The following is a 22,048-nucleotide window of genomic DNA, read 5'->3' as shown; positions in this document are numbered from 1 at the left end:
CAATAAGATGCTTAGTTCATAAATTTTTGTTGTAAAGAAACAGATGTGTGGGCAGGTTCAGAATGAGCATGCAATTTCTACACACAAAGCATAAGAATTTATCCAATGCAAACAAACTTACGGAACACGCTGGGAGATGGTGTCCACACGAGTTTCAGTTGTTTGACAAGCGAATGTTGCGTTTAGCTGTAGGCCGCTGCATTAGAAAATGCAGCGATTTGGCAGCCAATGCAGAACCGTGCGTTTGAAGTGAAAAAAAAAAGAGGGGGGGTGGTGGTGGTATGCATCACCCGGTCTCTAATGTGCTGTATTTGGCTCAATAATATGCCTAATGAAATATCATAGAGAACCATTAGAGCATGGTTATACCTTGGCCAAAACATAGTGATGCATTAGAAATTTGAATTATAACGAGAGCAGGACATGGCACCTACCCTTAGCCATTATTGGCTTCACTTTGGAGTTAGGATTATTGCCAAAAGTGCTAACCACTTCACTATGAAATTTAGGCCTTTGATTAGCCTTTTTTAATATTTTTGAGAAAGCAGCTTTTGCTAATATGGTTGATTAGTGTGAAACAGAAAAATATATCACACCTTCTAATGACTGAAACTCAAATGATTCTTTTCTTTTGAAACAAGGAAATTAAACTGATTTTCGGAACACTGACAATTGGTGCTTGATCACAATCCTTCATCTGATCGGGAGCTATGATGGTTCTAGAACGAAGCGGTCCTTACAGAATGTCAGCGCGCCTGCAGACTGGGCTGTCGCCATTACTCCGATTCACGGTGAATAATCAGAAACTAGTTTCACGGCGAATTAGCTTATCCACGTACTGGGATCCAGCGAAACCATGTTCTGCTATACAGTACGCTACTCTGTTCAAATATTGCTAATGGCTGAGCTGTGCACAAGTCATCAGACAGTAGTGCTCTTGAGACACCCCAGGCTCCTTTCAGAGAAAGTTCAGGGATATTCCCACTCACTGGCCCAAAATAATTTGTCTGATATGCACGGAGCGCATAAGTTTTATATGAAAAAGTGAGCTGTAGAAAACTCTATACGCACAGGGACTGAACCACCACGAAGGATAAGCATAAAGAAGTTAGGCTGTTTTATTTTGTCTCATCGTCTCCGTTGTGTAATGAAGTCATTGCCACTCATAGGAGCCCTGTCATCAGCTTGCAACTTGCAGTTTTCAATTGCTGTACCAGCCGCAAGCTCCAATGATTTAATATTGTTTGCCTCACCTACTCCAAATGGGGTCTGTTCATTGGATTCCTGTCAAAGTCCCTGATCCGACCTTTCTCTAAACTGCGCTTTATATCACATCTTTAACATGAATGATAGACCACTACAGAATTCAGTATGCAGTGAAGGTTAGATTCCTGAATGCGAGAGCTGTTACAATGTTAATCTCTTACTCGGTCAGGTACTAGGATAGGTTGAGATCTGAGGAAAGTTCCCTTTTGTTCATTTGTTGTAGGAGAGCTGGAGAAACAGCTCCTACATATACATGCAACAACTCAGTAATCATCCCCAACTATAGTACCATACTACTACTTCTAGGATAGAATTAGTTTTCTTCTTCTGATGTTAACCACACTATCTTGTTTCAACAGAACAAGAATCACACTATTGAGGAACATTTTTTTTCTCAAGTAATATTCATAATTAGAGGACTGCAGATATAGCAGTTCAGCCATCGCCAATGCACCGCCAATGATTTTATTAAGCAGGAGATGAGATAACATATGCTCCAAAGTCATCTTTCTCCTCACCGTCCTATGGTGTATCCTAACGTGGCTCCATCTAAACAATCATAATAAGCACAAAAACTTGGCGAATTAGGGCGGTTGGTCGGCCAATATCAGCCACAAAACGCGATCAAAAATTTGAATTATCAATCTTGTGGTGATCATTGCACACCGCCCATAATATTGTAATGCACATTTGAGGCTGGGCACCAGGTCATTAGCGCCTTAGCACGAGTATTTAAGCACGCTAAGCACAAGGAACTCCTCGCATCAGATAAGGTAGCCGTCTCCTCTGAATAACAGCCCAGGGGCTCCTCTACTACTGTCAGAGACTTGCAGAGAAGCAGGGGAAAAGATGGTGAAGCTTGCATTTGGAAGCTTGGGCGACTCTTTCAGCGCGGCGTCCCTCAGGGCCTATGTCGCCGAGTTCATTGCCACGCTCCTCTTCGTGTTCGCTGGCGTCGGCTCCGCCATTGCCTACTGTGAGCTGCTTCTTCTATCTTAAACACCTGCTCTCAAATCTCATTTCAAACCACGCTTGCCAGTGTCGATCGACCATCCAGGATTTTTGCTCATTGTTAACCCCCCAAAAAAAAATCGTCCCGTGCAGCGCAACTGACAAAGGGCGGCGCGCTCGACCCTGCCGGCCTGGTGGCCATCGCCATCGCCCATGCGTTCGCGCTCTTCGTCGGTGTCTCCATGGCCGCGAACATCTCCGGCGGGCACCTGAACCCCGCCGTCACCTTCGGCCTCGCCGTCGGCGGCCACATCACCATCCTCACCGGCATCTTCTACTGGGTCGCCCAGCTGCTCGGCGCCTCCGTGGCGTGCCTTCTCCTGCAGTTCGTCACCCACGGAAAGGTTCGGTTCTTCTCACTGGTGAACAAGTTCCGGGAAAAAAAAAAGAAGAGAGAAAAAAAAACTTAAGTGCTGGCTCTCGTACGTGTTGTGCAGGCCATCCCGACGCACGGCGTCTCCGGCATCAGCGAGATCGAGGGCGTGGTGATGGAGATCGTGATCACCTTCGCGCTGGTGTACACCGTGTACGCCACCGCGGCCGACCCGAAGAAGGGCTCCCTTGGCACCATCGCTCCCATGGCCATCGGCTTCATCGTGGGCGCCAACATCCTGGCCGCGGGCCCCTTCAGCGGCGGCTCCATGAACCCGGCCCGCTCCTTCGGCCCCGCCGTGGCGGCCGGCAACTTCGCCGGCAACTGGGTCTACTGGGTCGGCCCGCTCATCGGCGGCGGCCTCGCCGGGCTCGTCTACGGCGACGTGTTCATCGCCTCCTACCAGCCCGTCGGCCAGCAGGAGTACCCATGAGCAGCACGGATCCCGGGCCCGCCATCCATCGTCGTCGTCGTCGTCACCTCGCCTCGTCTTGTGATTATGTTCTGTCTCCTTTGCATTTCCCTTTTGGATTTCACCAACGACGGTGCATGTCAACAAGTTGTATGAGAACCGTTCGATCTATATACACGTACGGTTCAGCGTTTCCAAGTACATTTTCTGTACGACAACAACATGGATGTGTATACGCCGCCGCAGCACGGACACTGGACAGCGCTCAACGGGCGTGTGAACTCGGAACGGGCGCGCGCGCGGCAGCAACCGCCGCGAACTACCCCATCAGGCGGCGTTTCACTCTACGGACGCGCCCCTCCCCCTCGCTATAAAGTCCGGGACGCTCTCCTGATCCCCCGTGCGGGTGCATCTGAGCGCGCGCTACACTGATCGGAACAGTAAGTTCGTGGAGACAACTTCTCTGCCATGGCGTCCTCCTCCAACAACCTCGTGGCCCACCTGAGGCGCAGCGTCTCGCCGGCGTCGCTCCGCGCGTACTGCGCCGAGTTCATCTCCACCTTCCTCTTCGTCTTCACCGCCGTCGGCTCCGCCATCTCCGCCCGTACGCCGAGTCTCGCTTTCGCCGCGCGCTCATTGATGGTGTTCGCGCGTTATTGTTTGCATTGTGGGCGGTTGATGACGAGTTTCGGAATGCGGTGTTGGCAGGGATGGCGACGCCCAAGGGGACCGCCCCCGACGCCGCGTCGCTGGTGGCGACCGCCGTGGCGCAGGCGTTCGGGCTCTTCGCCGCGGTGCTGATCGCCGCCGACGTCTCCGGCGGGCACGCCAACCCCGCCGTCACGTTCGCCCTCGCCCTCGGAGGCCACGTCGCCGCCGCGAGCGCCGTCTTCTACTGGGCGTCGCAGATGCTCGGCGGCACCTTCGCCTGCCTCGTCCTCCACTACATCTCCGCCGGCCAGGCACGCACAACTAGTCCCCGCCGCTCGCCGTTCAGTTCGCTGCATTCTCCGCTCACTTGCTTTTATTTTCTAACACGTTACTGACGGTCGCTGCGGCAGGCCGTGCCGACGACGAGGATCGACGTGCAGATGACCGGGTTCGGCGCCGCGATCATCGAGGGCGTGCTCACGTTCATGCTGGTGTACACTGTGCACGTGGCCGGCGACCTCCGCGCGGGCGGGAGCGGCAAGCGGCGCGGGTTCGCGGCGACGGCGCTGGGCGCGCTGGCTGTCGGGCTGGTGACGGGCGCGTGCGTGCTGTCGGCGGGGTCGCTGACGGGCGCGTCCATGAACCCGGCGCGCTCGTTCGGGCCGGCGGTCGTGAGCGGGGACTACAAGAACCAGGCCGTGTACTGGGCGGGGCCCATGATCGGCGCGGCCGTCGCGGCGCTGGCGCACCAGGTCCTGGCGTGCCCCCCGGCCTCCGCCGCCGCCGCCGCCGGGTCGTCGCGCCACGGGAACGTCGAGACGGTGGTGGTCTGACGCCTGATACATGGTAGCGTGCGTCCTCTCGTCGTCGCCGTGGTGAACGTAGAGGGATCTCTCTGTGTGTGTACTAGTGTTCGACTCGTATGTGCTGAACTTGTGTGCACTGTGCAGTTTAGGTTTTGCTTGATCGTTGTTGTGGGTTCCCTAAATGATTTAAGGAACAATGTTCAGTTGGATTGATGATGTTGATGATAATAACTGCGAGCATCCAATTTCGCAGGCGAGCGTTAGCGAGCATCCTGGCGCTCGATTCCCGACGGTCCAACTCAGCTTCACGTGGGTGGGCCTGCTAACGTTTTTTTTATTTGTCATGCAATTCCATCCTCGCTCGTTAACCGGCTTGCGCTATTCGCGGTGTGCGAGCGACACGATGGAAGGTAGTACGTATGCTTGTCGTGCATGTATATAGGAGATTAGAGTCGGTATGCCTTCGAACTACCTAGTATTCTCTTTCTTTTTTTCATTCTCTTTTTTTACCTTCTTTATGTTCTTTTTTTGAGATATTCTTTTGACAAATACTTCGTACAAAATATGCTAAAAAGTTATCTCAACAAATTGTATTTTTACAAGCTGTATGTTGAAATTGTGTGAGAAGTTTTTCTGGAAGTTATGTTCAAAATTATTAAGGAAGATTTGTACATGTCATGTTAAAAATTAACCTATAAAATGTTGATTGAAAAAATTATACATAAAAGTTATAAGTATCGTAAAAGATGTGCTGAAAATTATCATCTACTTCCTCCGTTTCGCATTGTAGGTCGTTTTGACTTTTCTATTTTTGCTATGCATCTAGATACAATTGTATATCAAGATGCATAGCAAAATCTATACATCTAGATTTACGAAAATGACATACATTTTGGAACGGAAGGAGTAATAGTTATGCTGAAAATAGTTATTCTGAAAAAATATTATGGGATAGTTGTCCGGAAGAAGTTATACATACATACATACATATACATTATTATGTTATAAGTAACTTTCTAGAAGTAGAGAATCGTGGAGAAAAAAACATTGGAAAATCGCATGCTGTCCGATCGAGCGCTGCTAACCATCCTGGCGAGCGCGCGCTGGTTAGCCTAGCCCGAGTCGTCCTCATCTGATACGCGCACGCTGATCCGGGCGCAGTGCCGCACGCGCGGGCAGGTGCGGCTGGGCGGTGGCCCGGCCGTTGCTTGGATGCCGCGCTCTCTTCCTGGATCCACGGAAATATAGCGCATCGGTCGATCGCGTTTGGGGCTCGGACGCTCGCTCGAGTCCATCACGGTCTCCAGCCTACTTGTCGTGGCGAGAATCCTCCGCATCTATCAGCATCATCGCCTTTGATCGTTGCTCCTTCTCGTGCTTGATCATTCGTATGGCCGTGTAGGTAAAATCTTCACCGATCATGGATGCCTGGTTTTGAAAACGGGACGGGCGAACGGCGTGATCATAAAGTGGGCAGGGCACATAATAATAAGATTATTAAAGAAAACACGAACACCTCATACGGCACGGCGGTGCTATTCAAATTACAGACATTGCTCCTTCAAAACGAAAACTACAGCTGACAGTGGCTCATTGGTACTTTATAGAAGCTGCTGCTGAGATCACGCAACACACACGGTTTTCTTCCACAAAAAGAAAAGATTACGCTGACTTCAGATCATATCGCTCACCTCATTTATATTGCTTCATTGGCAAGAAACTAGACGGTAGTTAAAAGTCCAAACGAACGGTACCGTCAAAGAAAATTACTGCACCGAGTTGATGGGTGGTTAGGAATGCTTGTGTACGATGAATAAATAGTATTTGCAAAACAAATTATCTCACTCAGTTAAAGAGTTGCATAGATAGCTCAAGCTATTCTAGGATTATAGTTCTAAAATGTTTAATAATAACAAACAAAGGTGAAGATTGAGATAGCTGCCGAGATTAAAATATGTGATACGTTCTCACTAAGAGCTGCAAACTTTACGATTGCATTACTACCAATCTCTACGAATTAAGAAATGCAGGTGACACTGTTTTATTCCCGGCGGGATAGCGAATACAACGTGCAATTGCAATGTAAATTTTATTTAGGAGAAACAGATGACGTTCAGTCCCGTATAAAGAGGAAACCTGTAAACCCTAGGCTTATTTAAAGTAGTAACAATCAAATAGCTTCCGAGGAAAAGAGGCCGACGCGGAGGCGAGACGCATCAGCGAGAGGGCGGCTCGATGGTGGTGTACGTGGTGCACACGAGGAGGGGAAGAGGGAGAGGGAGAGCCGGCGAGAACCTCGTCCGCCTCGCCACCACCAGCGCCGCCGCGCCGGCCTTCCCCTCCTCCGCCATCGCCGGCCGCTCCCTGTCGCGCGCCGGGGGCCTCCCGCTGCGCGCCACGTCGCCGCCTCCGCCGTGCTCGATCCGCGGCTCTGCCGCTTCATGGGTGTCATCCCGCTCGCTGCGCCGCGACGGCGATGACTGGGAGGAGGTCGTCGCCGCCGGAGGCAGGGCTGCCGCCCCCGGCTCTCGCGGCGAGGCGACGGAGGAGCAGGACGCTGTGTTCGGTGCCCCGCCCACCGACGACGAGGTCCGCGCCGCCGTGGCCAGCATCAAACAGTAAGACTTGTTTTTTTTATCTATCTCGATAGTTTAAGATCGGAAATTGTCAGTCTTGCTGCATACTTTAGCCTGGTGGAGTGGTGTTTTTTACAGAACTAGATGGCGAAATTTCCCGTGAGTTGCAATTTATTTTGCACGAAATTGCAAATTAGTCATGCAGAAGTTAGCTACCCCAAATCACTCTGAGTTTGTTTCGTGTATCCTTCGATTGTTCAAGAGTGTACGCGTTGCGTTGCTATCAAGATGTGCAATATCACGTCAAGCGTCTGGATGTCCAATTTATTATTTTCTCCCTGCTAAGAGGGGCGAAACTTTGTTTCTTTTTTCCGTAGGGTTTTGACACGCCTACTCTGTCATTGCCTAGTTAGAGCTTCTTATCTTGTTTAGTGATGAAGTTGTCATCAATATTATCTAGAGCATGTGAGCTCCATATTTCTTTAACCGATTCAATTCAATCTTGGTGACATGATTTTTCTGTCTAAGCAAATTGACTATTTGATTCCTGCTGCAGGGTGTTTGAGAAACCTTCTGCTGTGGACTCTGCTGGGCCTGAGCTAGCGCTTGCATTGCCCATCTCAGGGCACACTTCATCTGGGATATTTGAGAATCACTTTGCTATAGATTCTGATGCATCAGAGGTCGGATCAGATGAATGGAGTGAATCTGCTATGCCTGTTCATAACTCAAGTGCTCTTTTGACAAAGGAACATCAGAGTGTACTGGATGCATTCCGCCTATTGAATGAAGATCCTTCCCTTCAGGTTAATATGGCTAGACTTTATTATTCACGTCTAGCAAACTTAATTTGGTGCCACAAAATATTGACACATTATTAGCACCCGTTGAAATATACTGTCTGCAAAAATCACTAGTTTTCCTGCTGAACTGTGACATGTTGCCTTCATGCAGAAAATAGTTATGGCCTTGTCAACTGACAAGGCTGTATGGCAAGCTGTGACAAACAACGAGGTGGTTCAAGAATTCAAGAGATCCTTCCAGGATGGTATGTGATTCTGCCTTTTGTATCATTGTGAAAACGACAAATAAAATAACCCATTTAGAAGTTGGAGTCTTGCTTGATATGTTGAATGAATCTGCATCATCTTTCAGCCCATGTTAATCTGTTTTTTAGGCCACCAGCAGCCCAATAAACCTTTGTCAACGCACAAACGAAATAGCCCATTTAGCTATGTGGGACTCTTGGGTGGATCTTTATCTGATGCAACTTATCCTCCCTTTTTCAGCCAAGGAGACTGTTCTCAAGGAAAGCTCTACTGCTCCTCCTGGATTCATGATGTGGGTCCTGGAAAACACCCAAGAAAAAATCAAGGAATTCCTTGAGAAAATACTTGGGCTCGTGAACATGCTGTTTCAAGCTGGGGACAAGGATTACGATGTGTCTGATGATGTGGTGAGGATGTCCTTCATGCTCTCCGTGTTTGTCTTCATCGTGGTAACTATAGCTCGTATACACTGATGAGCACAGCAATTCGCCGACTCCACTTCTGGTGGTTTCTTAGTTTTGTACAGGATTAGTTCTAGAATTAGTCCTAGTCGCATGGTTGGCAATGGCCGTGGTTGGTGTCAGTGAGGTCCAGAGGTTGCGTTATCAGTGTTCGTAGTGGAAACTCTAATGGTTATCGTGTGGGGGTTATTTATGTCTTAAACATCAAGTGTGCTTCCTGAACATGTGTTCAGTTTAAAGGTGTGGTGAGGCAAGATCTGAAAAGTGATACGAATGCTTGTTGCTAAAGAAGTATAAACATTTACATGTTTCTATTTCTATTCATGTCAACACTTGCTCAGACTTTTACAGTATCCTGTATTCCGGTTTGCTTGAGCAATTGTCAACTGCTTCTGGCCTCGCTAGAGTTAGATTGGATGCTTGTAGTGTCATTCATCTGCCCAGAACCCATGGAATCCCATTGGGAAGGTGAGGTGTTTGGGCACCTCAAGTTTTGCCACCACAGCATTCCTTTCCCCGATCTTCCTTGCGTCCAGCACCACCAGATGACACCTGTGATCAGATACTGCATACTGCAAAGAAGCAAGCCAAACAAGATGAAGCAGTGCCAAATGGGATCAGCATCTATCCCTTGGTCCTTGGATGGAAATGTTGAACTTACCTCTACCAGCAGAACATAGCCGTCGTCCTCCTCCCTACCGCCGGTCGGCACGAAAACCGGCTCGCCGACGAACTTGCGCCCCGCCGCCGACCACAGCCGCGCTGATCCATCAGAGACGTCCACCTTCACCACGCTGTCGAAGGGGAAAAACGGGAGGAATCTCCGCGAACCGGAGGCGGCGCCGGCGTAGACGAACCGGTTCCTCCGGTTGGCGAAGCTCGGGTTGATCGCTGGGAAGTCCGCCGGCCTGGTCCACTGGTCGGACAATCTCCTGACGGAGCATCCCCGGCACGCCCCTCCCTTGTCGAGGTCCATTGACACCTGCGTTGGATCATTGGACGCCAGGTACAGTACAAACGATCCTTGTCAGTCTGTCAGCTGTCGCTGCAACAAAACTCCTCGCACATCGACATCACGGATGGATGGATCGATCGAAAGGTACTGGCCAAATCGGAGCGTGTTTGCTCACCTGAACAAGGCGGGGCAGCCACTCCCTGCCCTTGGCGACGTTCATGAAGGCCGGGTCCAGCTTCTTGTTCATCCAGTTGTAGCCGAACATCCGGTGGAAGTGGAACCACTGATAGGAGCAGCCGGACATGTGGAGCCGCACGGTGGTGCCGCCCCGGGCGTCCGGCTCCTCGAAGGCGTTGCCGACGTGCATGGACCACATCTGCGGCGGCGCCTCGACGGGCACGCTCCAGTCGCGGCCGCCGGCCTCGGCCTCCGGCGAGCGCGGCAGCAGGTACACCGGCGTCGACTGCCGGCTCGGGTCCACGGCGAGCGCCGCGATCATCGGGTGCGTGCCCGTCAGCGCCAGCAGCGACCCTGTTGGGCGTTAGCCCCCAAACACCCACGCGATGCACGTGACGCACGCCGCCAAATGACACTCGCCTCCGAGAGAGTAAAAAAAATGTTCTGATCCGAAGCCGTACCGGGAATGTCGAGCTTGATCCGGTTGCCGAGGAGGACGTAGTGGCTGTCCGTGAAGGTCCAGTCGTGGATCATCAGGTGGTCCGGCACCACGAACTCCCGCTTCTGCACCAGCGCGAAGTCGGCGTCGAACTCTGCGGCGGAGCACGCGTCGTCGACGTCAACGTCAGTGATCGAGCAGGTGGTGTGAAGATTTGTGCAACGAGGTGCAGACCGTAGAAAGTGAAGTTGGAGCGGGGGAGGAGCATGTCCTCGGCGTTGCAGGCCACCATCAGCAGCCGGTTCCGCTCGGGGTCGATCTTGTAGTGCGCCAGCAGCCTCCTGGCCGGCATGCGGAAGACACCTGCGGGAGCCACGCGCGCACAAACGTCAGGTCCGGTCTGGTGCGCCAACCGCACGCGGAGGTGGTGATGGTACAGACCACTGAGCACCGGGCGCAGCAGGCGCGCGGCCACGTCGATGCCTGCCTCCTGCAGCCACGGCCGCCGGCGCCGATGATGCACCGCCGCATCGCCGCCGCTGCCGTCAGCTGGAGCCGCCCCGTCACCGAGGATGTCGAAGGGGCCGAGGGTCTCGAGCGTCCGCGGGTGGAGCTCGTACGGCTCGCCGCCCTCCCAGAGGCAGAGCACCCGGCCGCCCCAGCGCAGCACGCTGGTGTTGGCCACGTTCTTCATCACCTTGACGTTGCCCACCCGTGCGCCGCCCTGCAGCACCGAGAAGGGGCCCCGGTGCGTGAACCTCCACGACGCGCCGCCCGCGTCGTGCTCCTCCCGCTTCGCCGCCGTCTCCACGTACCGCGCCGAGTAGCGCGCGCCGCCGCCGCCGAAGCGGAAGGCGCGGAGGTAGCCGTGGCCGTCGAGCGGGTGGACGGTGGAGCCGTGGTCGTCGGCGAACATCCCGGGCCCCGCTAGGTAGTAGGTGCCCGCGGGGAAGTCCGGCGGGATCGCGCCCTCGGCGACGCGGAGCGGCACGGGGTCGCGGCACTCGGCGCGCTGCGACCGGAAGAGGAGGTTGTAGTCCCAGAACGCCGCGGACGGCGAGTCCGTCGCCGCCGCGGCCCCGGCGGAGGTGGTGGGGACGGTGGCGGCCGAGGCTCGGACCGCGCGGACGCCGCCGCGCGAGCAGCGGTGAGGCGGCGGGGCGCGGTGGTGGTGCACGACGGCGTGCATGGCGGCAATGGTGTGTGGAGACATGTTTGGTTGGGTCCGTGCTGCGCCGGGTCGCCTTGGGCCTCTGCGAGCCGTGGAAGGGTCGCCGGGTCCTTGATATATCGTGCCTGGTTCTCACGGGTGGCCCCCGGCCGGCGAGGGTTGGTCTCCCGCGGAGGGAATGGCTGCATGGCTCGCGGCTTGCTGCTAGACCCCACTCACCTCGTGCCGCGAACCAAACGGTCTCGATCGGTCGCTAGCTAGCTGCGCGCCTGCCCAAATTTGGCAGGAGGACACAATCTTCCTCGCTTCGGTTTGGGAGCCTGCACTTGCTAAGCAATCGGTCGCGTCATCTGCGGCATCCTTTGAAGTACCAATGATGTGCGCGTAGCACAAGAACGGGTGACGTGGGCGCTTAACAAAAATTAATGGCATTATACCCAGTTGCATCACGGGGGCACAAAAAGTTTTTGGAGGTTTTTGCCGAGGGAATCGTTGTCGTTCGGGAGTGGAATCCAAGGGCGTGGTTCGTCTGCTGCTGGCATAATCGTGGCGCCTGTGCGCGAATGCCTTCTGTGAGTAACCTTCTCGCTCGCCGGTTTGTCCGCAGCCTCTCGCCGGTAAGTCCACGCCCTCGGGCGCTGGAAATAACCCGAGTCGTCGTTACCAGACAAGTGGGGGCGATGCCAACAGTAACAGGCACGGCCATGTTCTGGGAGCGGAGAACATGGACGCAAGCAGCCGATCACCGGAGCGGCGGTGGGCCGGCCGGAGCTGAGCAGAGCCGCCGGCACACTGTTCACCTTCGTCGCCGCGTGCCCTGTTCGGGTGAGTGACAGAGAGAAGGGGGGACGAGAAAGGGTTAGAACACCTGCTGCTGCCCCCCGTTCCGTAGAACAAACTACCGGGGGGGCTGTAGCTCTGCAAGCGAGCCTCGCCCATTCGTCTGCTGAGCCAAGAACTAGAATAATGGACTCGGCATGGGGAGAGATTTTAAAAAGGGTTTGTCACTGTAACAGCAAGGGGTTTGGGTCAGGTGCTCAAGCGCAGCAGACAGCACCAGAATATGCTATGCATGAGGCACCAGTATCGCACGAGAAAAAGGCAGTAGAGACATGGACAGCAATAGCATGATGAGGGAATAGATTCAGCGACCACCACTGCTGAATGGAGGAGGAATGGGTGGAGCTCCCCGCTGTTCTCGAAGCATCATCGATCACTCAGGAGGGCATCTACAGTGAGACGGAGATCCGGTGCTGGGGCCACTCCCACTGCCACGTCAAGGATTGCACGACATCTGTTACCATCGCCAACACAGGACATGCTACACCAGCTGGGCCTCGCCAGTCGTCTCGGCCCAGAGTCCCCAACGTTCCCCGGCCGACGGTGCAGGCTCTATGCTACAGTACAGTTATCACCAGCAGCACACTGCACACAGTACCCGGGTACACAGTGATACACAATACCGCACAGGGGGGAGCTGCGACTGTGAGCAGTGTTCCCCCTCACATCACATGCTTGCAGTTGCGGTGCCTATTGCCACTGCCCACTGCACGGGATCAAATTGTGTGAACAATTGCCAGAGATAGGAGGGTTGAGAGTAAATAAAAAATGGCTCACGTGCAAGCCTATGATACTTTGGGTAATATGCAACAGTCAGAGTGTTGGAGAAACCATCTTATATTGTCAACTATTGATGATGAGGTGTTCATCCAAATACCTAGGAGGTGTCCAGTGTCCTCACGGCAACGTGTCAGCCAGGCCAGGACTCAGGGATGTACTTGTGAGCCGGCAGAAAGTTTCCACGAGTGCAGTGGTCAAGAACCAAAAGCCAGGCATTTCGTCCATTGGATCCAAGTGGAGTTTTCTGTACGACTGTTGTGATCTTTGTGGAAAGCTTTGTGATCTTTGTGGAAAGCAAAGAGAAGAAATGGTGCCTGCAACGGGACCTCATGCTCCACCACCTCAGCTTTGGCAGCAATCCCTGCGAGTAGCACAAATGGGCCTTGGTGTAGTGGTGTCGTGTCAAGTCTTTTCTCCAATCCATAGCAAATTAGCACCGCACCTCTGCCAAGCCGCCTATACCTACTAATGCAACTGGGCTAACTATTCACTGAAAAAAGAGAAACTGGACCAAATTAAGTGTTTATCTTGTAACTTTTAAGTTATAGCATGGTGGTTAGTTTCTGCGCTCATCTTAATAAAAAACATGATCAGACACGGTCTCGAAAAAGACTTTCACGTTATAGCATGATTGTCAAGGAGTGGATACGGGTCCTGTAACTTTGATTGGCCCTACAACCGTAGTCTGAGTGTTGCAGAAAAATGGAATCTTGATGCTTTTGGACATGGATTTGTCATTTGTCGTTACAACATTTGTTTAATGTTTACAAACCAAACACAACAGTAGCAAGTGGACCACTGAACACAGGAGCTGAACCAGAGCAAGACCTCAAGAACATCAACAAGGCACATGAACCAGCTGAACAAGAGACCGGAGTATGTACTATTTTATCCACCGGCCAAAATACTTTATTTCTGAACCATCACTTTCCGGTTTCCACGACCCAACTATGCTCTGCACTCCAGAGTTACTTTCCATTTAAGTGGAGTAATCTTATGCTTAACATCAACGCTCGAAAACCATTTGGAAGTAAAAGATAGATCTATATTCAGATCAAGCCATGGAACCATGGAACAATATTACAAAATAAAATATGCACGGCAAAAAAAAAGGCAGGACTAGATTTAGGTAAGTAAAAGATATGTTAAACTTTCGTAAAAAGACAGGATATTCTAAACAATTGCCAGGCTGAGACGCCTATGCATGGGCTGCTGCATTTGGCACAAGTCAAAAATGCCAGTCAAGGAAATTATATCATCCCGACTCCAAGGTATCAGAGATATGTTTCTTTATGTGTTCTAGGCTAAGGTACTGCAGGCCATAGGACAATTTTATCTTTATGTTTATTTAAAAAAACAAATTTCTTAAAGAGGAGAATCTCTTTAGCCACTATTGGGAAAAGGAAAAAAAAATAATCCCTTTAGCAGTTTAGCCACATTAGGAGATTTCTCGGATAAGATCTCTCTAAAGAAAAGGGTGACTTGCAGTTTACTCATAAGAATTATCGTGATGTGATTGAGAGCATAGTATCTCCTTGTGCAAAGATTGGACTAGTTTCATTAAATTTAGCAGGTTTATTTTAGATAAAAAGTTGAAAAATTTCTCATTTTCCCAATTTAAATTTCGTTTCTTCACTGGTGTCTCTTGCTGAAAGTGGCCATAGACAATAACAAATGTCAAAGAAAAGATGAATGACTGTCATACAGACTAAAAGGGTAGCATGGAGGCAATGATCAATTGATCGCATCCTTTAATCAACATCAATAGAAGTACAAACTTTCAGGCATTAAGTGGACTATAAGGTATATGCTAAATTTAAATGAGTTAATTTCACAGAAGTACAACTATTTGTGCATAACTACGAAAAACTTACAACCTTTAGGATCAGTTACATAAAACTAAACAACTTGAAGCATCCATGTCACATATGTAAGCCACACAAGTTATGTATGGACCCACGTGTCAATTTGTGTGCTTATAGGCGAGTCCATGTAGAATGTTGTAAGTTTGTGAAACTTAAAAGTTGTACTAACGTGAAACTGATCCTAAAAGTTGTACTAGTTCTTTGATAGTTAGACACAGACAGTTGTAGTTCTGTGAAATTAACTCATGTTAAATTGATTGACAAAATTACGGATTACAGAAAGCGTATTGGCGAGACTGCTCATAACTCCATAAGGGCACTCTTTTGGTCCTTATGTTTGAGGTGGTGGCTCGTACCATTTTCACCATCTATTTATCTCTGATGTTTTATCTCGTGAGTTACTGAAATAATGATGGCTCAAGTTCATGTTAATGTTACAAGCATCAAATCATCAAGTATAGTCAACTGAGGATGGCAGTATGGTGGTGCCTCAAGGACAACAGATGGTGGGCAGAAGAGCAGAACTGAAACATTTCATTAGGTGACTTTAGACCAATTCTGTTTAGGCATATACTATAGTTGTCTCAAGTTTACATATAACAGATTCACAACCGAGCATTTACAAAATCCAATTGCTATCTCAGATGCAAAGCAAACGCCTTATTTTGCAAACTTGATCTGTCAAACTGAACTCACTGAAAGCACCTCTCTCTGTTTACATGCATCTTCTCTGTTCTCTCACTCTCATTCAAGGAAAACACTAACCAGTCCAAGCATCATATCACTTCTCATGATGTGTGCAGCTAATATGTATTGCATAGTTACAACCTTTGTAGGCCAATTTCATAAGAAGTTTCATCTGAATCCAGTACAACAAATACTACTTCATTTGAATAGATTTTAACCTGAATCGATCACTACTAAACAAACCACACGATCTCTAGATTTTCTCAACTAGAAGCCAACAAAGTCACAAATAAATGGGCGCAGAACAACCTCAACCAAACTAATTCTCTCACAATTTGAGTAATGCATTCTTATTGCAATCCTGAGTCAAGTCTACATTGTACCATAAAATACATGTCTAAGAGCAGGGAAACGCAAGAAAATACCATAAGTCATAACCACCTCAGCCAGTGATCATGGTGCCAGTACCCTCATCTGTGAGAATCTCAAGCAGCAGCGAGTGTGGGACGCGCCCATCAATGATACTCGCAGTGTGCACACCTTGTGCGAGGGCGCGCACGCAGCACTCCACCTTGGGTATCATTCCACCTGCCACCTTCCCGTCAGCCACCATCTGTCGCACCCCGGCAATGTCAATCTCCTTCACCAGGCTCCCAGGATCATTACGGTCCGCCAGTATCCCAGACACATCCGTGAGCAGCAGCAGCTTCTCGGCGCCCACGGCAGCGGCGATCTCGCCAGCCGCCGTATCGGCATTGATATTGTAGGCCTGCCCATTCTCGTCGGCGGCCACGGTGGCGATGACCGGGATATGTCCCGAGGCAATGATGGGGTGGAGGACGGTGGCGTCGACGCGCGCGACCTCGCCGACGAATCCGAGGGCCGCGGCGTTGGGGGACGGGCGCGCGGTGATGAGGCGCGCGTCCTTGCCGCAGAGGCCGACCGCGGTGCCCCTCGCGAGGTTGATGAGGGAGACGAGGTTCTTGTTGACCTTGCCGACCAGCACCATCTCGACGACCTCCATGGTGAGCGCGTCGGTGACGCGGAGGCCGTCGCGGAACTGCGGCTCGACGCCGACGCGGAGCAGCCAGGAGTTGATCTCGGGCCCCCCGCCGTGGACGAGCACGGGGCGGAGGCCGACGAAGGAGAGGAGGACGAGATCGCGGATCACGGACGCCTGGAGCTCCGGCGACTTCATCGCGGCGCCGCCGTACTTGACCACCACTGTCTTGCCCTTGAAGCGCTGGATGAAGGGGAGCGCCTCCGAGAGCACGTCGACTCGGCTCAGCGCGGCGGCGGCGGCGGCGGCGGTGGCGGGCGCCGCCGCCGAAGGAGCCGGCGCAGCCGCTGATGCGGCGGAGACGCGGAGGCGACCACGACGGGCGGTGGGGGCGGCGAGGGGCCTGGCATGGCTGGAGCTGGGAGCGGGGTTGGAGAGCGGCGCGGACGGGAGGAGCGGGTTGAAGAGGTGGGGTCTGGTGAGGAGCATGGCTGTGGTGGTTGGGGCTCGACTCCGCGTTGGTGGTGTTCGACGAAATGCCTCTGACTAGAGTTTCTTGTATAGCGGTTTTGCTGCGTCCTGTGCTGTGTTGGTGTGTTGCCGAAACTCCTTTGTCCGGCCCGTTTTGATAGGCTCCTACCCACGGCCCATTTCCACGCTTTTCTCCTTCTGACCTCTCTCTTTTTTTTACCTTCCCTTCTCCCTAGGATGCAAGTTATATTTATTTTAGTCATTAGATAAATCTAAAATTTTAATAAAATAAACTAGAATAGTAATTAATTTAGAAGAAAATAAGTTAAGATCGTAATTATTTAGTTGGCACATAAAACACCGTTGGATACCCATTTACATCCATCTTTCTCCCTCTTCGACATGGTCCAGTGAGTGTCGCGGCACAAAGGCCCAGACAGCCTAGGCAACACTTCCCTCCCGTGATGGGCAACATTACAGACCCAGGCCGCCACTCCCTCCCGGTGCTGGGCCAACTGAGAGGGCTGCGCACCATGATGATGAGGCCCAGCCGTAACACCAGATTTGCATTAATAATATTCAGAGAAAAGAAAGATTTGCATGAATAATCCAAACTCCAAAGTAAAACATGATCCAGTACGTCAACCATTTTCTCCCGTGCGGATGCTCAAATTTTGGTTTCCGTAGTTCCATTGGCTGCCGGCTAACAGTTAGTTTCGCAGGATTGTGTGTCTACTACGTCAACCCTCCTCGCTGTTCTGTTCATGGCATCCCGATTCCCGATCTTGGGTTTTAGGATCTTCTCCTCGCTGTGCCAAAGCAGATCGATCTCATTATCAGCAAAAGCAGATCGATCTCTTGGCCGTTCTCGCCACACAAACCAAAAGCAATGCATGCCCGCTGTTCCGCTCCCTCCTCGCTGTCGTACGAACTCGATCCTCTCCGACCTGCGACGCACCCATTTCCTTTCGCAACATCTTCTGACTTTTGGGGTGTCCCTATTCCCATCAGCAAAGGCAGACGTTGACAACCAACGCCACGTTCCTTTCGAAAAACAACTAAAGGCCGTCGCGGCCGTTCAGCTAGATGCACAGTGTCCTACAGCCTTTATATGTGTGGTGAGTGGTGGCAGGTTGGTGGCGAGCGCACGAGCATATGGATTATGGATAGTCCTTTTCCTCGTTCCATTTTCGCATTCCCATCGCCTGTTCTCTTCCTCATTGCTGGCCTGAGTCGATTCGTGATGCTTCTCCCGTACCGGATCCATGTGGTTCGATCTGAGCCGGCTCATCCTTCGCGATCGCCATGGCCATTCTCTCATACGCGCTGACGCCTGACGCTCTCGGAAACGAGCAGCGGTCGTTGCGGGCGTCCTGTGACGAGTCACTGTCTCGAAAGTCGCCGCACTTTGGGCCGCATCATTCGCGTTTTGACGCTTCGAGGCCGTGACCCCCGTTTTTCAAGATCCAAAAGAAAAGCCCGTCTCCGTTTCTGGAAATGGCGAAGCGAAGTGGAGGAGGATAGAGCTTACAAGTGTCCCCTGCTTTTTAGCCCAATGCTCGCGGAAAAGTTGATGGACGTGCTTGTTCTTCTAGAGCTGATCGATCCTATCATCTTAAGTAAGCGCGTTGCGTATTCGGAGAGACGATGTCCGCCGGTTCATGACGCGAGACCTTGCATGCGAGTTGGGCTCGCCGTAGTGGCGTAGTGGTTCCGGTCCCCAGGCAAGCATTGGCTACTGGCTAGGATCAGCGCCCAGGTGTCGAGGGCCTGCAAGTCTTCAGCTCGCACGAGTCCCGGAGTCCAGACTGCAATCGAGTACCCCAACAACTCACAATGATCGACGGAAACCTTGATCGGAGGGGTTCGAATATGAACCTGCTGTTCGAGTTGGGTAGAACTTGTAGAACCGGCCTTCGCTGGGCATGCACTTCTTGCACCTGCAAAGTTCAACCACCAAGATTGCCTTTTGTCCCCCTCCGATCCAGAACGTTGCGGCAGCGCGTTCAAGTTCCCGTCAGACACGTGTGGCGATGCCTCGGCCCAGTGCGCTGTTGACTGAATGACTGTACTAGCTAGCGTGGGCCGCGTCGCGCACTCGCCCTTTTCCAGCCCGGCACGCCCAACCTCGAACATGCCCGTAACAAGGAGGTGGTGCCATTACCATCATGTGCTGTTGCAGTGGAAGCCGTCACAGTTGTTTAGCTTGTCCCCACCCCTCGTGCAATGGCCGGCGCACGCGATCCGACGGCGGCCACCGACGCGCGTCGCGACTCGCGACGACCTAGGTGCTAAAGCCAAGTCCTTTTTCACTCACTTCACCCGTTGCCGGCCGGCGCCCGGCAGCCCGGGAGGGCTTTGACGGCTCCGCACGGGCGCGGCGCGCGCTCCCGGCCCGGCAGCGAACATGCGCACGTCGCAGGGTTCGTTGGTTGGTTTGGTTCGTTGGCGCCGCGTGCCGTCGGTGCCTGCACGCGACGGGTTGCCCGGCCGCCTTGCGGACAAGATCTTTTTTTTTTTTTTGAAAACTGCGGGCAAGATCTTGCGGGAGCAGGCCTCGGGCTGTGCCGGAGTCGTCGTACGTGTCAGTCCTGACACGACAGGTGGCCGGACCGGGGGCCCAGTGCGGCCCAGAGCTTTTGGTCCAAGTGAACAGGAGGACTAATCTCTTTTGTTGATAGAGAGATGCTGCCCTCAGCGATCTCTACACGATTTCCTCACAACCCACAAGCCACCATATTGCGCCGCGTCTTCTCCGATCAGACAGGTGATCCTCCGATAACCTGCCACGGTGCCGCCTCCCCAGCCAGGCAGCCACGGTTCACGCACCGAATCTTCGTGCGCATGCAAAAAATGTGTGCTGCTGCTACTACTAGAAGGGAATGTGCAGCGGTACTACTACTAGTACGTTCGTACGGGGGGGCCCGGAGTTCACTGCTGAGTCGCTTCTTCGCTGATGGGAATGTGGGGAGTTCAGTGGCTCATCGTTCAGGGACCAGACCACAGGACCACAGCAGCAGGAACACGCCGAGTAATGTCTGGATGGTCCTGGCCCTGGATCCGGGGATCCGGCCGGACCAGGGCGACCTCCGGCCGTCGTTGCTTCTTGCCCGGCCGGGGCCCCAAACAGCAGCGACAGCACCGTCCTTGACACTATGCATTCACTGGTCGATCATCCATGGGTAACACCAGCCAATTTACCTGCAAGTAGGAACGGGAGCGACTACCATGCTGGCTTCATGATTGGGGTCCTACTGTCCATCCAACCTACTAGTATTTCCTAGGAAAGAGCCGGGGGTGACGAAAACGATTGAGAGCGAAAGCCACTGGTGATAAAGCCATCGTTGTCGTGTGCCTAGCTAACAAACTTCCTGCAACCTTACCTGCCTGTGATCATGCCTACCTGGCCGGACCCGCTGCAAGGCCGAAACCTGGGAGGGCAGCAAGCAGTGCGGGCGGCCTCGTATTCCTCCCATCATCCTAGTACTGTCCGGTGCCCGTCCCTGGTGTCCCCCCCACCTTCTTTTCCTTTTCCGCCCCTGCCTGCATACGCAATACGCCATCTTTTCATGAAGTTTCATCGCCTCTTTACCGCTGTCCCCTTTTGCCCTTTTTATCAGCCCGCGGCCGCCGGCCGGTGCCCGGCCTTTCGATGGTGGCTCCCGCATCCGGCGAGGCGGCGATTCCCCTCGGCCTATTGGCCGGCGGAAGTCTAGTCACCGCACGGCTTTGCATCGCGTCGCGCCACGTCCGGCGGTCGCGCGCCGATCCCTGCGGCCCATCATCCATCCATCTCCCGCCCCCCTTTAATTATTCGCCAGCGTCCGTGTCTGATGTCTCTGTGACTTTGAAGTCGCGGCCCTCAAATGATCAAATCCTTGCTCCGCGCGCGCGGCGGTGGGTAGGTGCCGCGTTCCTGTCCGTCCTGCCGCCGTCGCCGATCGCCCCCGGCGCCGGGTACAGAGCGTAACACGTGAACGGACGGCCGCCCCTGGCACGTCGTCCGCCTCGCCTCGGCGACGGCGTGCATGTTCGCCGCCGTCCGTGTCAGTGCGCGCGTCGCTCGGCGCTGGCATGGCGGTTGGCACGCACCTCTTGCGGCACAGTTTTTGTGATTGCGTCTAGTCTACGACTCCAGCGCTACCTGAACTCCGAAACTACCCGCGGCAGTTGGCGGCCTCGTATTGCATGCATGCAGGCAGGCACGCACGCGCGCGCGTGAGTTGAGGTAAGCGAAGCTAGGTGGAGACGTTGAGGCGCGGCCGGATGTGCCTGGAGCCAGGTGGCGGCAGATATTCTACGCGCCGCCGGAACACCTGTCCGGCCGGATTGTTTTTCTGCATGGAGGGAGTAGTAGTTATTTAGCTGCCTGCGTTCTGGTTAAAAGGAATCTGCCCTCCCTTAGATAACGTACTTTTATGGCGACCTGCAGATTGGAACCCTTGTCGTCTCACCTACTGGTTGCTGTATGCGTATATTTGTACACGCGACACGCGCACTAAACAAAAGGCAGCAGACCGTGATGAGATAGATCAGGATTAATTCAGAGCCGTGCCAATGGCCGGCCGGCCGGCAATCAGAATGGCTCATCGTTTTCTACTGAAAGATATATATACTAGCAGGCGACTTCATTTGCTACAAACAAAGGCTTGCAGACCTAATACCCATAGTTATCCTATCTGTTCACGACCGAGCTTTGTGCGATGGTCAGCTCCGAATGTTTCACCTAACCTGGCGTGCAGAAGCCGGTCGAGTATTCTAACTTCATGGCTTGATTGGTACACAGATCAGCAACGAATCTTGCCGTTAGCAAAGGCTTCAAGAAGCACAATTGTACTACACCAGACCAATGCAAGCAGGCACCTGTACCGCTGTGCAGTGCAGGTTCAGGCACATTACGCTAGCCGCGGTACAAACACGGCTAGAAAATCTAGCACCAGTATGGCACGTTTAGCACCGGTTGCCGGGTACCGCCTGGCTGGTACCGGTCGCAGCGATAGATGCCAAACGCGCCACATAGGAAAAAACCGAACCCCCGAGGTCCGCACGTGAATTTTT

General features: G+C 52.7%; 5 protein-coding genes across 5 annotated transcripts; 3 read left to right on the top strand and 2 right to left on the bottom strand.

The window, feature by feature from the left end:
* Window positions 1-2,027: 2,027 nt before the first annotated feature.
* Window positions 2,028-3,227, top strand: LOC112900839 (aquaporin TIP2-3). Its single transcript, XM_025969631.1, has 3 exons — window positions 2,028-2,242; window positions 2,371-2,621; window positions 2,715-3,227. The coding sequence occupies exons 1-3, from the start codon at window positions 2,116-2,118 to the stop codon at window positions 3,081-3,083; spliced, it is 747 nt and encodes a 248-aa protein (XP_025825416.1). The 5' UTR covers window positions 2,028-2,115; the 3' UTR covers window positions 3,084-3,227.
* Window positions 3,228-3,366: 139 nt separating this feature from the next.
* Window positions 3,367-4,718, top strand: LOC112900838 (probable aquaporin TIP5-1). Its single transcript, XM_025969630.1, has 3 exons — window positions 3,367-3,666; window positions 3,771-4,024; window positions 4,124-4,718. Exons 1-3 carry the CDS (start codon window positions 3,531-3,533, stop codon window positions 4,544-4,546), a joined length of 813 nt encoding a protein of 270 aa, XP_025825415.1. The 5' UTR covers window positions 3,367-3,530; the 3' UTR covers window positions 4,547-4,718.
* A 1,946-nt stretch (window positions 4,719-6,664) lies between these two features.
* On the top strand, window positions 6,665-8,929 carry LOC112900837. The gene is made up of 4 exons (XM_025969629.1): window positions 6,665-7,137; window positions 7,652-7,901; window positions 8,050-8,143; window positions 8,385-8,929. The coding sequence occupies exons 1-4, from the start codon at window positions 6,755-6,757 to the stop codon at window positions 8,615-8,617; spliced, it is 960 nt and encodes a 319-aa protein (XP_025825414.1). The 5' UTR covers window positions 6,665-6,754; the 3' UTR covers window positions 8,618-8,929.
* LOC112900836 (carotenoid cleavage dioxygenase 7, chloroplastic) lies at window positions 8,898-11,707 on the bottom strand. Its single transcript, XM_025969628.1, has 6 exons — window positions 10,618-11,707; window positions 10,411-10,539; window positions 10,199-10,330; window positions 9,736-10,091; window positions 9,267-9,587; window positions 8,898-9,177 (listed from the first exon to the last, which is right to left on the bottom strand). The coding sequence occupies exons 1-6, from the start codon at window positions 11,387-11,389 to the stop codon at window positions 9,034-9,036; spliced, it is 1,854 nt and encodes a 617-aa protein (XP_025825413.1). The 5' UTR covers window positions 11,390-11,707; the 3' UTR covers window positions 8,898-9,033.
* A 3,946-nt stretch (window positions 11,708-15,653) lies between these two features.
* Window positions 15,654-17,098, bottom strand: LOC112898989 (acetylglutamate kinase-like). Its single transcript, XM_025967319.1, has one exon. The coding sequence runs from the start codon at window positions 17,006-17,008 to the stop codon at window positions 15,962-15,964; it is 1,047 nt and encodes a 348-aa protein (XP_025823104.1). The 5' UTR covers window positions 17,009-17,098; the 3' UTR covers window positions 15,654-15,961.
* Between the last annotated feature and the right edge of the window lie 4,950 nt (window positions 17,099-22,048).

This window comes from Panicum hallii, chromosome 7 (assembly GCF_002211085.1).
Source record: "Panicum hallii strain FIL2 chromosome 7, PHallii_v3.1, whole genome shotgun sequence".
Classification (NCBI taxonomy): Eukaryota; Viridiplantae; Streptophyta; class Magnoliopsida; order Poales; family Poaceae; genus Panicum; species Panicum hallii.
This window is presented reverse-complemented; position numbering and strand designations above follow the sequence as displayed.

Bases quoted from the DNA above. Each gene is read 5' to 3' on its own strand.
- LOC112900836 (XM_025969628.1), bottom strand. From the start codon at position 11,389: ATGTCTCCACACACCATTGCCGCCATGCACGCCGTCGTGCACCACCAC. The intron at 10,092-10,198 runs GTACGGCTTCGG...AACGCCCAACAG, and splicing joins GATCAAGCTCGACATTCCCG to GGTCGCTGCTGGCGCTGACG. The intron at 9,588-9,735 runs GTGAGCAAACAC...GATCCAACGCAG, and splicing joins GGCTGCCCCGCCTTGTTCAG to GTGTCAATGGACCTCGACAA.
- LOC112898989 (XM_025967319.1), bottom strand. From the start codon at position 17,008: ATGCTCCTCACCAGACCCCACCTCTTCAACCCGCTCCTCCCGTCCGCG.
- LOC112900837 (XM_025969629.1), top strand. From the start codon at position 6,755: ATGGTGGTGTACGTGGTGCACACGAGGAGGGGAAGAGGGAGAGGGAGA. The intron at 7,138-7,651 runs GTAAGACTTGTT...TTCCTGCTGCAG, and splicing joins GCCGTGGCCAGCATCAAACA to GGTGTTTGAGAAACCTTCTG. The intron at 7,902-8,049 runs GTTAATATGGCT...GCCTTCATGCAG, and splicing joins ATGAAGATCCTTCCCTTCAG to AAAATAGTTATGGCCTTGTC.
- LOC112900838 (XM_025969630.1), top strand. From the start codon at position 3,531: ATGGCGTCCTCCTCCAACAACCTCGTGGCCCACCTGAGGCGCAGCGTC. The intron at 3,667-3,770 runs GTACGCCGAGTC...CGGTGTTGGCAG, and splicing joins CGGCTCCGCCATCTCCGCCC to GGATGGCGACGCCCAAGGGG. The intron at 4,025-4,123 runs GCACGCACAACT...TCGCTGCGGCAG, and splicing joins ACTACATCTCCGCCGGCCAG to GCCGTGCCGACGACGAGGAT.
- LOC112900839 (XM_025969631.1), top strand. From the start codon at position 2,116: ATGGTGAAGCTTGCATTTGGAAGCTTGGGCGACTCTTTCAGCGCGGCG. The intron at 2,243-2,370 runs GTGAGCTGCTTC...CGTCCCGTGCAG, and splicing joins CGGCTCCGCCATTGCCTACT to CGCAACTGACAAAGGGCGGC. The intron at 2,622-2,714 runs GTTCGGTTCTTC...CGTGTTGTGCAG, and splicing joins AGTTCGTCACCCACGGAAAG to GCCATCCCGACGCACGGCGT.